The sequence below is a fragment of the Enhydra lutris genome, unplaced genomic scaffold (assembly GCF_002288905.1).
Source record: "Enhydra lutris kenyoni isolate GAN:26980312 unplaced genomic scaffold, ASM228890v2 scaffoldscaffold37, whole genome shotgun sequence".
Lineage (NCBI taxonomy): Eukaryota > Metazoa > Chordata > Mammalia > Carnivora > Mustelidae > Enhydra > Enhydra lutris.
In genome coordinates, this window is record NW_019154121.1 from 31,727,641 (window position 1) to 31,742,666 (window position 15,026).

Here is a 15,026-nt window from a genome sequence, read left to right on the forward strand (position 1 = left end):
ACACACACAGGCACACACACATACACACACACATACACACACAGGCACACACACATACACAGACATACACGTACACATGAGCACACGTGCGCACACAGACACGTGCAAATACGCGCACACGGAGATGCATGCAGCGAGCATACATGATACGCACGTTCACACAGAGAGACACATGAACACACGTGCACACGCATACACACGTGCACACGCGCACCAGATGCATGCAAACAGTATGCGCACACAGATACACATGTGCACACACACGGGTATACACATGAATACACACGCACACACACACACACGTGAACGTGCACACACAAGATACACAGTGCACACACATGTACATGCACGTATACACATGTGCGCACACATGCACACGGGCCACACACAGACGCATGCATACAACACATACAGACACGGGCACACACAGAGACACATACACGCACACACGACGCAACAGTATTTCCCAAGGGAGTGAAAATCCACACAAAGGCTTTCGACAACTCGGAAGAGGAACGCTGTGGGAAGAGCCGCGTCCCGGAGGAGCGGAGGCCGGTCCCGCCTTCGCCCCGAGGGAGCAGAGCTGTGCCCTGGGCACCTGTGCTGTTCACATCCCCGTTCGTGCTGCTCTGTAGGGCGCGACTCTGAAGACACTCACCCCGGGAGTCCCCAACCTGAGAACTGGAGCCTGACGGCACGGGTGGGTCTGGGGAGCTCCGCACCTGGGCAAAAAGGTCCAACACGGGAGGACGCGGCTCAGTAAAAAGCACTTGAGCAAACGGAGTCAGTGTTTCTGTGCGAGCTTGAAGCGTCAGCGCTGACACTTCTCTAAAAACACGAGTGAAAACACCACCAACAGCGCGAGACTCTTACGCTCAAGCTGGCTCCGATGGCGTTCAGCGTGTGGGCTCAGAAGGCGACACCCCTGCCCCGCCGTGGTGTCGTCCGCCATGCACCAGCGACGACGGCCCGCTGGCCGAGCATGAGCTCGGGGGGCTGTGCGGAAAGAAGGCGAGCACTCCCGGTGTGAGAAACGGCGCAGCCCCTCCCACACGGCGTGTCGTCACCGACACCAGGCAGCTTCCGAGCTACCAGTGAGGGACCACCCGGACGGGGAGCACTAACGTGCCGGCGACGGCGGAACCTGGTGTGTGCCTGTCCACACACACCTGCACAGCTGCGCACACTTGCACACACGCTCGCACCTCTGCACACGCACACGCCCGCACATACCGGTACACGTGCAGGCACACAATCTGCACACACGCACTTACACATGCACATCTGCACACACCTATGGGTACACACATGCCTGTGTGCACACTTATCCACACTGTGCGTGCACATGCACATCCGCACGTGTGTGTGCACGTGCACATACATGCACACCTGTGCACGCGCACACACACACATGGACGGCCGGCTGTGCTCTCCCCCTTGAAACCCTGCTTATAGACCATGAGGAAACCACAATTCTACAGCATCGTGTCCAAAGCCAGAGTCATTAGGGTGAGCACCTGAGCTTGGGGCCGATCCCATCACCAGCTGGGCACACACTGTGGGAACGAGGCCCCATGATTCGTGCAGATCAAAGTGAGAAGAGCGTCCTGTTACCATGAACATGTCTCCCTCTGAAGGATGACTCGGGTCCCAATACCTTAAAACGGCTGGAGTCTCAGCCAGCAGGGAGGCAACCCCGGGCAGACCCCAGCCCCCCATGCCCTGGGGCCGCTGCGTCCATGGGCCCCACGGGCTGCACCGCAGGTACAAGGCTGGAACCAAGAGCCGGGAGGGGCTCTGTTCCGTGGAGAATCCCCCTGAAGCTCAGGCTCCTTGGTCACAGGTCACAGCACCATGTGATGGACGAGGAGGCTCCCGGCTGCCCTCCTGCCCCCGCGACACCAGGAAGCCCACCTCCTCCTGTGTCTCCGGGTGAAGATGGGCAAGAATGAACGCGCCCCCCTCCACCCATCCGCTGGGCACCGGGAGAAAAAACCAGAGCCTCTACTCACTCATTCCCGGTCACAATGTAGCCTTCTTCCTCCTGCGAAGGCCGGGCCGCCAGCCACAGGCTCTCACTGGGGTGTCCCTGGGCTCTGGCTTCAAGGCCAGCATCTTCCTGCGAGGGCCCTGGCACCCAGGCCTGGAGCTCGCCAAAGCCGCCCCCCCGGGGCTCTGCGGGACGTGGCCTGTCCAGCCGGTCCCTGGAGTAGGTCTGACTCCTCACGTCCTCCACCCCAGTGCTCTCCTCCTCCCACGTCGGGGGCATCCTGGGGGTCTCCAAGTTCTTCTTCTCCGTTTTGAAGGGCTCCGTGAGAACGGGGGCCGCAGGAAAGAGTGGGGACCCAGGATGCCGCAGGTGGTCCCCGCGTTTGAGGCCTAGACGACTGACCTGGCGGAGAGAAGGCTCAGTGAGATGACGTTCAAGAGAGCTGGCAGGCAGCACCAGGCGGGGACGGAGTGGCGCCCGCGTGGCCACGTTCAGGATCCCTTCCAGACGGGATATGTTCAGACCAGGGGAGAACGAGGGCCTCACACACCAGCCTCATGCAGCCACACACCTGCCCGTCGGTCTCTCTCTCACATACAGACACCTTTCTAAAGAGCCCGATTTTACATCAGTGTGTGTGTTGGGGTCTGTCTTTTTAAAAAAAGCCAACATCGGGGGCGCCGGGGGCGCTCCGTCCACTGAGAGCCCGGCTCTTGATTTCGGCTCAGGTCATGGTCTCAGGGTGGTGAGACGAGGGCTGTGTCGGGTTCTGTGCTCGGGGGAGTCAGCTGGAGACGCTCTCTCTGTCCCTCTGCGGCTCGCGTGCGCACTCTCTCTCAGATAAATAACATCTTTAAAAACAAACAAAACAAAAACAAAAGCCCAAACCAACCACGCGTGGGGTTCTGAGCCCCCCGCTCTGGAGCAGTTGGTGCCTGGTGATGGCCGTGCCGCTGCGTTTACTGATCCGTCCCGGACCCTGACCCACGCAGACTCCCGGGTCCTCATGATGCCGGTGCAGGGGCGTCGCCTGCCCCCAATTTCACAGGGAAGAGGAGACATCAGGCGTGAGCATCATGGGGACATGTCCTGCAGCCTCAAATCTCCTGGGGGACTCTGGGTCCTCAGAGCCGAGGCGCGCCCATCCTGACCCCATTTCCTGGACAAGAGCCACTCAAGTGACGTCCCGACAGACGGACGTCATCTGACACGCTCAGCCCTGAGTATGTGCCAGGTGCTGTGCTCAGTCTCGGTGGACGCTGTCCCTCATCGCCACCTCAACTCGGGAGCGCGGCCCTAGTTTCATCTCCGGTCAGTGGACTCTGGGGCTTACAGAGGCTAATCACGTGCCCGACGCCCGCGAGGCGGGGATTGGCCGGTCCAGAATTTGAGTGTCGTTCCCGCTGACATCGGAGATGCTGCCACTGGGCCACACAGCCTTCTGGGACCCCAGTCTGCTTCCCAGGGAAGCCAATGGTCCCTCCTGGCGCTTCTGGTGGTGCCCAAGAAGGGAGGGCACACCCCAGGGCACCTCCTGGCGGGCAAGGGATTTCCTGCTTCCCGTGAAAGCTCCAGTGTTGTACCAGACGGAAGGACGAAAAGTGGATTTCCTTCACACGTATCAAACTCAAGCTTTTTAGGAAACTAAGGAAGGACTATAAAGGAAAATACTTATCCCATTGTTGACTAGAAATTGTACAGAAGTTTTCCTTTGTGTTTTGAAATAGTTACAGAAAATAGTATTTTGTTAAAAAACATCTGCTCAAGTTTGGATCCTGAATGGTGACAGTACACAGCATTTCAGTGACCACGGAGGGCTGGAGCCCTGTCCCCCAGCTTTCGGAAGAAAGAGAATGGTGTTCTCAGCCGAATTATGCTCCATGAGAGGAGGAAACAGAAAATGTTCCGAGTCAGAGCTCAGAGAACACAACACTCAGACGCCCGTTGGGAAAAAACTGCTTGAGGGGCGCCAGCGAGGGCTCAGGAGTTGGGCGTCTGCCTTCCGCTCAGGTCACGATCCTGTGGTCCTAAGATCAAGTCCTGCGTCGGGCTCCCTGGTAGCGGGGAGCCTGCTTCCCCCTCTCCATCTGTGCTCTCTCTCTCTCTCTCAAATAAATCTTAAAAAAGAAAAATAAAAAAATTGCTTGAAGATGTACCCCCAGTAACAGAGAAATGAATCAAAATTCGGCTTGTTCAGGAAGGAAAGGTGGGAGCCTGCAAACACTGGGGTCTTGAGAGCACCCACGGGGGCCGAGGTGTGAGCAGCCCGGACCCCGCGGCCCGGCTCTGGCTGCCCTCGGCCCCGCTGTCCACATCCCTCCTCTGCCAAGATGCATTCTTAGAGCCACGACTCCCCCGCCACCAACCGCATTTCTGATGGACATTTAAGAGAATTGCAGATGTTTTCTTTTGCTACTTGCTAACAGGCATTGAATCAAAAGCCACGAAAATAAAATGGAAACAGAAGTACTAACCAAAATGATTTTTCCACTCTACAGAAAAGGGTTCCGTAGAACCACCTAAAGCCATTGTCATGGTTTCCACACTGATTTTCTGCATCTGTAAGACTTGCACTAGTGAGCAAAGGTTCTTCAGCCGGAAAGGCCGCAAACCACCGTGAGGGCCGTCACCCATGACTGAGCCCTTCTCAGATGGCCTTTCCCACCAGCGCAGTCGAGAGACCCTCCAGCCATGACCCACACATTCTCCGAACCACCCGGCCCACGGTTCACAATGGAACACGGACGTTGGGGCCAGCACAACTGAGGGAAGGAATTTTTATCTACTTCGTCTTAACAAGCTTCAATGTAAAGGGACACCTGGGGCCAGTGGCTACCGTATCAGACAGGGCAGGACCGACGGACCAGGGCCTGTGGAGGTCCGAGCTGAATGAGGCCCGGGAATCACACACGGGATGACCTCAAGGATCCAGTCCACAGCCCCAGGTAGGAAAATTCTAAGGAATATTCATTCGTTAGTTTGTATTAACCGCATTTTCCATATTTCTACGATGGGTAAATGTTACCGTATGATCTGAAAGTAGACATTAGTAGGTATCAAAATATACACAATTTTTTATGCCCTCTTTATACTTTCTCCCAATTTGGGGATTAGCAGAGGTTTAACAAACAGAACAACGAACCTTTGTGTTTTGTCTACGTTCTCAAACTATGACCAGAAAGACGCCAGCGCAGCCCTAGAGCTAAGGTGACCCAAACAGGCAGAGACGCCTCACCGTACCTCCTCGTCAGCTCCACCTCCGCCGTCCGGCCCGCCGTCATCTGTGGAAGACACAAGCATCATCAGAACCCTCGTCCGGACCCCATCAGACATGGAGCGTCCTTCACAGGGGGTCAGGCAAGATGATATCAGCCTAGTTTCGCCTAGAAGGTAACCCTTTTCTGTTCGGAGTATGGTATCCGTGTTCCATAAGCTCCATGGAACGTGGATGGGGAGGGCTCACCAGCTAAGAGATAGGCGTGAATTCGGTCATGAACTGCGTCCCCAGCCCCAAGGATCTGTGTGTCATCCTCAGAGTCTCCCACAGCAAGAAAATCCCACAGTGCCAGCAGCAGTTACCAGCGACAGAAAAGCAAAGGAAGGCGTCTACACCAACCACCTCAAGGTTAGCTGTCCCCAGAGTTAATGACTTTCCTAAATATCCTACCAGCAATGCCGACAGCCCTGAACTCGTGAATTCATGAAGCCCAGTGCCCAGGCCCCTTCCAGACCCTAACTGCGCCCCCCTCGCCGAGAGGCACCCACAGCTTATTCAGGACCGCCTAACACAGAACCCTGTCCCGAGGAGCGCCGGTTCCCTCGGCTCTGGGCACCCTGCTGCCAGCTTCTGAGCCAGCCTGGGTCCCAGCCCACAGAGGACGAGACACCACACACACATACAGACACACACGGGGACACACACACACACAGACAGACACACACACACGGACAGACACACACACACATACAGACACACACGGGGACACTGGAGAGTCGGGGGGGCTCTCGGTTCTCCCTGGAGCAGCCTGGGAGGGCAGAAGTGAGCCTCAAGCAAAATGAAGCCTTTTTACTGTGTTATTCAAATATTTGACTCTATTCACGGGCACAATCCAAACAAAAACACTTTCTATCACTCTTTTTTTATCTAACCCTGAACCTCAGCACTGAGAGCAATTTGCCTTCCAACATAATTGCTCGGCTAGGCTGAGCCTGCTAAGAAAGCTTTTAGAGGCAAAGTTCGAACAGATAAAAACCGTCCCTCCAAGTCGGCGTCTCCCCCGCAGAAGGAAGGCTGCCCAGCCTGGCAAGCCGGGCCTCTGCAGCCTCCTCGTGCTGCGAAGCCACAGGTGTACGTGGCCCCGGGCTGGGAGGCTCACCTGTCCCGCTGTCCCCAGCCTGCTTGCCGACGCCGGCCTCTCGCGGCTCCCCTGCGGCTCCTTTCTCAGCTCCTCGCAGCTCGCCGTCTGCACCCACTCCCCGTACGGCGGCAGCAACCATGTGGGCCATCTCGCCGAGCTCCAGGGGGCTCAGGCCCTCCGCCGGCGCCGGCTGCCTTCCCAGGTCCTTCAGGAGGCTCTGGACGAGTGTTTCTGGGGACACACACAAAGGCAAGCACAGATGACACCAAGGAGCGGCAGTCGCCACCAGAAGAGGTGGCAAGGAGGTAAACAATGGCCCCAAACAGGGGCAGAGCAGGCCTCCGGCAAGCTCAGCAGAGACCTGGGATTGAACAAGGAGCAGAGGAAGTTCGGTACACGGGGAGCACAGCACTCACGATTTACAAACTCACAGGACAGGCCGCAGATTGGGCAACGGGGAGCAACGGGTTAGTGAATCTCAAGATACGTAACAGAAACTATTATCATCTCAATGACAGGTAAAAGGGGGCTCCTGGTGTCCCAGTCGGTGAGGCGTCTGCCTTTGGCTCAGGTCATGATCTCAGGGTCCTGGGATGGAGCCCCGCGTCGGGCTCCCTGCTCGGCGGGGTCTGCTCCCTCTGCCTCTGCCGCTCCCCTGCTTGTACCTTCTTGCTCTCTCTATCTCTCAAATAAGTAAATGAAATTTTTATTTTAAAATTAAAAAAAGAATTGAGAAAGACCGAGTGGAAACGGGGCAAACTGCGGCATCACCTCAGGCACGAGACTCCAAGTGGAAGCGAGAAGGAGCGGGACTGAGAGGGACCAAAACACTAATGGGGAAAAAACCTCTAGCAATTCCCCCAAATTGCATTAACTTTGAAAGCCAAGACACCAAACAGACCCCAAGGATAGTGGACACAGAGCCACGCAGTGGCACCTCTTGAGAAGAGGAGAAGGTGAGGCCACTCGCCACAACCACGGGCGAGGACACGCATGAGGCGTGACATGGCAGGACGCAGCCGCGGCGGACCTCAGGCAGAAGAGGGCCCGAGTGACACTGCGTGCCTTGTGACAATGAGGTCTTTGACTCAGCTGGTAATTGTAGATTTGATAACACACATCGCATGACATATCTGAAGAGTTAAAAGAAAAAACCTTTCATTCAGAAGTCTATGTCCAGTGGAAAGACCCTACAGGCTGGAGGGTGAGGGAGAGACACGGCGGGTCACCCGAGGAGCTAAGCCCGCCGGCCGCCAACAGACTGCAGACAGATACCCCCGAGTGGCGGCGGCGGGAAATGCAGCCTGTGGGAGCGCCGGAAAGCTCCCGAGGAGCAACTCTGTGGGTGTCCCGGGACGAAGGTCCTTGTCCTCCTCTTAACGCCACTACAGGGCCGTGGCCGCTGACGGGGAGAAGTAAGTGCGTTAACGGACGTCAGGGTCAACCGCGCGGCACCACTGGGTCACCAGAACGGGCTGCCGCTACGGTGTATGTGCATTTTCCTGGGGCCATGCTGCCCATTGTGAGCAGGTTTGCTGCCGCGTCCCCCTGCCCGGGCTGAGGGGCGCTGCCGGCGTGGTCGTCACGGGTACCACACGTCCGCTCTCGCTCGTCTGGGTGCTCGGCATCCAGTGCCTCCTGATGGCGAGGTCTCCCTCGGCAACAGCACCGTCCGACGGAGTCCCGCCTCTGACCCCGGGGAGCCCCGACTGCTGCTTCTTGAGTATCCCATGCTGATGCGTCCGGTTCCCAAGTGCAGGTTTAGGCAGGACGGTCATCGTCGAGGCTTTGCTCCCCGAGGTCACAGGCACAGGGAGAGTTCACTCTCTCCATGGCCTCACGGAGGCCGTGCTCTGAACTGAGTGGACTGCGGGCTCTTTTCTGCTTCCTGTAAATTAAGAAATTGAGGCTTTTCAGGTTTTTTAATGCGTCCACCTTTGGGAGCTCTCGCCCGCCAACAGACACGAGAAGTTCTCAGCACCCACGGCTAAGCGGGCCCGGCCGGCAGAGGCTTTGCGCTGACGCCCGTCCAGAGAGAGCGGGTCACGGCTGCTCCGTGCGACGAGCCAGGAGCCAGCAGGAGAAGGCAGACCGCGCCAGCCAGGCTGCACGGCAGCCCCACCAAACCTGCCGCTCACCTGAGGTGCTGACATCCAGGCCCCCTGGCCACGGCTGTGAAGTCCGAGCTACGTGCAGACGCTCCCAGAACGCTGTGCCAGCCCCGCCGCCCCCGGGGTTCTGCCTCGGAGCCGTGCTGATTGATGGAGGAGACAGCCTTGCCCGGTCACAGCGAGCTTGTCCATGACAAAGGCACAAGAGGAGGGTCTTGAGCCCCAGACTCACCAACTTTTCCAGATGAGCAGGTCGAGCCTACTGTGGGAGAAAACGTACAGTCGCGCTCACATCCAACCAACCTCGCTTTTCCAGGGGACTCCTGCCCCATGGCCCTAAGGAAGCGATTGTTTCCGAACATCCCGTGTGGCATCCCACGCTCCCCCACAGTCTCCTTCTTGCCAGGCAAGCGTCACTGCCATCGAAGACATTTTCTGTCCGTGTCCACTCCAGACTTCCCTGGGCGCCTGGGATCCCTTCTGGGCTGACGGGCCGCGGTCTCCACGGTCATTGTTTCTGAGACGGGGCTGCAGGCACGGGTGGCACCACAGTCAGAAGGGGTGCCTGAAACTGGGAGGGCACGAAGCGTGTCGTGCACGCCGTCGACCCTGGCAGTCGGGGACCGGACTGTAACTGCTCCCTGTGAGGCCCACACAGAAGCGGGGCGGAATGAACTCAGGCCAGGACGTCTCTGCACCTCCCCGGCCTCAGCTCCGGCATCAGCCACGGGTTCCTCACGCTCTGACATCTGTGGCCTCATTGACCCGACTAACAGAAACTGCTTGCGGTCAAAGGGAACGCAGACAGAAGCCGTCCTGCCCCCCTGCGTCCCAGAGCCTCGCACAGTCCCAGACGGTCAGCAACTGAATGCTTGACTTCAGAAGGAACTTCCAGCACTGATTTCACTTCCGCATAAACAAAACACACTTAAGAATGCAGACAGGCTCGCCTGATGCGGAAGGGACAGGAGGCTGGAGACCGGCGCGATCCCACACAAACCGCACCGGACGCCAGCGGACGCAAGGCGCGCGCTGTTCCACGGGGAAGACCGAGCTGCGCCCGGGATGGAGGGTGCACGCGCGGCCCGGCCCTCACGGCTGTCCCGAACAAACGCACCGTCGCCGCGGCTTTCAGAACGGGCAGCGGCTCTCCCCAGCCGCAACGGGTCAGCAGGCAGCGCGGTGAGCACGACGTTCCGGGTTTGATTCCTGCCGGTGCCTCCCCACCAGGCACCTCTGCTCTTCGGTCCGTGACTCAGCAAGTCCCACGCCACCACCCCTTCCCATGGCCCGCCCGCCGGCCACAGAGCTCTCACTCAACGCCGGAAACAGACTGCACGGGCGCGGAGGCGTTCGGTTCGGAGCGGCCGCTGCACCCAGAAGATGCGCAGGAAACGTCCAGAGGCCGAGCCTCCCGCCTGGCGACAAAACTGGGCTCACCTGCCCTCGCAGCAGCGCACGTGGAGCGAGTGCTCCCAACTTTCTCAAAGAAGAAAGTCCACAGGGACCTACACTCGCCAAATCCGCCCCAGCAACCTTCCCTCTCACCACAGTGACAATGAGGACCAATCCCAATAGAAATCGTGTCACACACACCCACTCACTCACTGCACACAGACCTGACCCTCCGTGGGACACAGGGACAGAAGGACACAGGGAACACGGTGCTGTGGGACCGAGGGGCACAGCGGCTGGCCCAGAAGGGAGGAGACAGTGAGCAGAGACTTCGCCCACTGAGGCAGATGGATGACGGGGCCCTGCCGTGTCTGCTCTGTGCAGACCCGTTAGCCCAGGAGCTGCCTGGCGTCAGCCACGAACCCCACGGCTGTGGGCAGTGGCTTCTCGTCCACTCTCTCAAGCCACATAATTCTAGAATCCAGAGAGGGTTTCTCCTTTACTGGCTATAACTGTGGCTGAGACTTTGGTTTCCAAAGACTCATTTAAAATTCTCATCAGTCACTATGTCAGTTGAGCTGTGAGGCCAAATTCCCATGAAGAAACGTGGACTTCTCCCCATTGGGGCGTGCACTGCTGTCACGAAGGAGGAAGTGCGCTACAGTGCCTCCCAGACGCTGCTTCAGGAAGCTGAGAGCCGACGGGGCGGCAGGCACACAGCTGGGCCACATGGTTACGGACTCGTCTCCCTGCTAGTACTCCCTGGATGTGGCCTTGGGCAAGCCCCTTAATCTCCCTGGTGCTCAATCCCTCCTGTGTTATGGGGACAAGGGAGACAGGCATGTGCATCACTTATCCAGTGGCGGGCACACACGCAGGGCTTAACAACTGTAACTACTGTCACGAGGGTGAGGTGATGGTCAGGAATCATTTACCCTCCATTGTTTTTTATCCCTTACGATCCACCGTAAATACACAGGTTTAAATTTCCATAGTGAGCTCTGGCTACAGTTCCGCATAATCTGTAAGTGACCAGCAGAGAACATGGCGCCTGCCCATCAGCACGCTTGGTGGTTCCAGGTGACTACTGCCTCCCAGTTTGCTCAACATTTGCTTTCTGAGATGGTTCCTTGCCGAAGTATTAAGCCTCATTTAAAAAAATGTTAACCTCAGTCACTAAAGGCTGACCTCAGACTCCACCCACCCACCTACCCATCCACTATCCATCTATCCATCCACCCACCCATCCATCCACCCACCCATTAATCATCCAAGCATCCATCCAACCATCCATCCACCCACCCACCTACCCATCCACCAATCCATCTACCCATCCATCCACTGATCCATCCATCATCCATCCATCCACACATCCTTCTAGCCATCTACACATCCACCTACCCATCTATCCACCCATCCACCCACCTACCCATCAATCATCCAAGCATCCATCCATCCATACAACCATCCACCCATCTACCCATGTACCCATCCACCAATCCTCTTACCCATCCACACATCTATCCACCTATCCACTCACCCATCCACCCATCCACCCACCTACCCATCAATCATCCAAGCATGCATCCATCCATACACCCATCCACCCATCCACCCATCTACCCATGTACCCATCCACCAATCCTCTAACTCATCCACACATCCATCCACCCATCCACTCACCCATCCATCCACATATCCACCCATCTACGCAACCACCCACCCACCCTTCATCCACACATCCACCCACCCACCCACCCATCCACTCTCCATTCGCTCATCCATCCATCTGTTCGCTTCACTAACTGGTACAAGGATATAGAATTAAAGGCATGGTGGCTGCAGAGCTACAATAGGATTGATACAAACATATCAAAATGTTTTAGAAGCCAGAGAGACTTGACTACTGGACAGTATTAAGCAAACTCAACATCTGGGACAGACCAACCATAGAGACCCTGCAAGAACATCAAATGACAGCATGACTCAAGAAGCCACTTCATTTTCTTCCAGAAACAGGCAAGTATCTGAGCGCACATGCTTTTCAAACTGTCACTCATTACCCTATCTTAGGCAAACGTTTTTCTGAAATTCAACCAACCTCCAAACTTTGAATCTACTTGTAAATAAATGATACTCATACCGTTAAAAAAATCTACTTGTAAATCACTCCCTACATTTTACCTCAGAATTAACAATTACATTGACAGACTTAGATCTGACAAATGTCACTTATAAAACTTTTAAAACGTAAAAATATAAAGCTTAGCTTTTGCTAAAAACGTTTTAAACACCCTCATTGTTTATAATTCCTAATGAAGGCGACCTAAGTAATTTACGGCCTTACTGGTTGTTTAGAAAGATAAACCCAAATTATGTCTTTTTAAAAATCTTACCCTGTAATTCCAGGTTCTGAACTACCCTGAGCAAAATTTTTTCATTAAAAATTTCAAGGATATATTTCAAACAGAAAATCAATAAAATACATCTCGTGTCTTTCCTGTCTAGCAGTATAAACACATCCACTTCAGTGTCCTGCATCGTGGCAACAATGGCATAGAACGTGAAAAAAGGCCCCTAAAAGTAGAAGTCATGCTACAGCTGGCCAAGGCCTGTCACAGCATGGGGCTGCACCCTAAATGCATGGTCCTTTTGGGGGGCCACAATGCCCCCAGACATTCACCAAGGCAGGGAGTGTATTGAGACATTTATGAGAAACATTTAACAAGCGTTGAATCAAAAATGAATTTCCAGTGAACGCAAACTTCACCAGAAAAATCACTGGACAGAAACACTGCATTCCTAAGCACCTGGGCTAACCAAGGATTTGTGCCCAGGCCCGTCTTGCAGAGCTGAGGCATCCATCCTAACGGGCTTCACAAGCTGGAATCCCTGCCACACTCTACTCAGTGGGCAGAGGATGTCACTTACCTCCTCCCCTGTGACATTTCAGCCTAAGTTAAGCCCTTGAGTCAAGGCGTACTGCCTACCCTCCCAGAAAGTTTCCTCTTGGAGCCCCAGGCTCCAGCCTCCCACTGTCTCCAGATGTAGGAATGCAACCCGATGGGATTATTTTGCTGGAACAGCCAGGCAAAGGGGCCACAAGAATCATCACGGTGGTGGGCGCCTGGGTGGCTCAGTGGGTTAAGCCGCTGCCTTCGGCTCAGGTCATGATCCCAGGTCCTGGGTTCAAGCCCCACATCGGGCTCTCTGCTCAGCAGGGTGCCTGCTTCCTCCTCTCTCTCTGCCTGCCTCTCTGCCTACTTGTGATTTCTCTCTGTCAAATAAATAAATAAATAAATCTTTAAAAAAAAAAGAATCATCACGGTGGTTATTCAGGTCCTGGTTCGCAGCAAATTGGCTATGGATGAAGCTATGGGGCAGGCTAGATTCTCATGTCCCTGCCTGTGTATGGCAACGTTTGTATCCCTCACTCCCTTGTACGGTCTTCTGTGTAGGAGTCCAGGGTTTAGTCCTGTCCCCACATGTCCAAATGCCCCCTCCCTTTGGCCCCCACATTACCCCTGCCCCCCATGTTGCTCTTCAGGCAGCCTCTCTGTGCTGCTCACAGTATGGGAGATTCATTCCAGGTCTCATTAAGGTGATTGATAATCAGTGAGTGATTTATGCCTCCCAGAGGCCCTTGAATTTAAACAGAAGTGTTCAGGAGATACCCTCTTTCCTCCCTCCCACCACCCCTCCATTCTTTCCTTTCTTCCCTGCACATTTTCTATGCATAGTTACTTTCCAGGTGCAGCAATAGTGCCGTTAACAAAGCCCTGTCTTTCACGAAGTATTCATCCGTATCAGAAGAGAAAGAAAACAAGCAACTGAAAACACATAGAATGTCTGGTGCTGATAGGGGCTACAGATAAATAATCCAGGGTATGGAAGATGGGGGAGGCGGGAACCCAATAATTCCCACTTGAAGGGTTTACTATGAAAACAAAATAGTGTGTAGATGTTCTACCGTATTTCTAATAATCAATACAGTGAATGCAAAATTGTGTCCCTCTTCCAATAATCTGTTCCAAAATTTAAGAACTCAGATAAATTCTTATTGTTACGTCTTTTTTCTTCAGCTTCCTTCAGTCTGTTCTCATTATCTGGAGAAGTATAGGAACAGATTACCACATGATAAAACTTAAGTTCTTTAAGATAAAGATCAGAGCACAGGAGAGACTTTCCTTGGGTCTCTTAAAATGCCTCTAATAAGAAATACCTACCTTCAAAACAGAATAATAAAATATAATTCCTAGAATTATCTCCTTTCATCCAAAAAAGAAACTTTCCAGGTTTCATTTGAAAAAAAATAACTAAAAAAAAAAAAAATTATTATTTTCACCACCACCACAACAAACCTTCACACGCAATGGCAGATTCAAAGTGACTGCCCCGCTGACAATGAGAACAATTAACACACGTCAGAAATCCTCTCCCAGGCCACCACCGTCAACCACACCGAGTTATCTCAAAGGCACCCACTGTCAATCATGTAGATGAACATGAATCAAGAGATCCTTTTTAAAAAGCCCAGCTAGCCCTGGTGGGTTGAAGAGGGACCAGAGCTCAGAGCACAATCAAATACCACGTGCATCAAAGTGGAACATTCTTTTGTTCCATCAACAGCACCATGTAATTCTGAGACCCGGGCAGCTTATAATGACATTTTAAGCAGCTTTCAGTGCTCTAAGTGGACTCTAGCAGAGCAATTACACAAATGTCAGGACGTCAAATATGTAAGGCCTGGAGTAGGAGATCAACTCACAAGCACGACTGCTGCAAACGACCGACCAAAATTATACGTCTTACTAGGGTCCCCCAGACAAAACATTCTAAGCTTTAGAGGACAAGCAGTGTTGTACAGATAACCTCACTACGAAACTGCTTTAACAAGGAAGATGTGGTTCATGTGTAACAGCTCTCGCTCTTAAATGTCTTTATCACCATGAGTGTATGAAAGTATACAATTTAGTCATGTCAAAACACACATCACCGTCATCACTCTCATCATCGCCTCAACACCAGCATCACCATCACCACCAGCATCACCATCAACATCACCACCATCACCATCATCACAATCACTATCACCATCATCATCACCATCACCATCAACATCATCACAATCACCATCATCATCACCATCACCATCAACATCACCACACCATC

The 15,026-nt window shown here is 54.2% G+C and overlaps 1 protein-coding gene across 1 annotated transcript in view; it reads right to left on the reverse strand.

Annotated features, from left to right (window-relative positions):
* LOC111154447 (protein tyrosine phosphatase, receptor type N2) overlaps window positions 1–15,026 on the reverse strand; it is a 650,145-nt gene that overhangs the window by 426,136 nt on the left and 208,983 nt on the right. The window contains exons 7-9 of the mRNA XM_022514054.1: window positions 6,367–6,579; window positions 5,231–5,331; window positions 2,013–2,392 (exon numbers count right to left, since the gene is read on the reverse strand). Of these exons, the coding sequence (XP_022369762.1) occupies window positions 2,013–2,392; window positions 5,231–5,331; window positions 6,367–6,579 (694 nt within the window). The remainder of the gene's footprint in view (window positions 1–2,012; window positions 2,393–5,230; window positions 5,332–6,366; window positions 6,580–15,026) is intronic.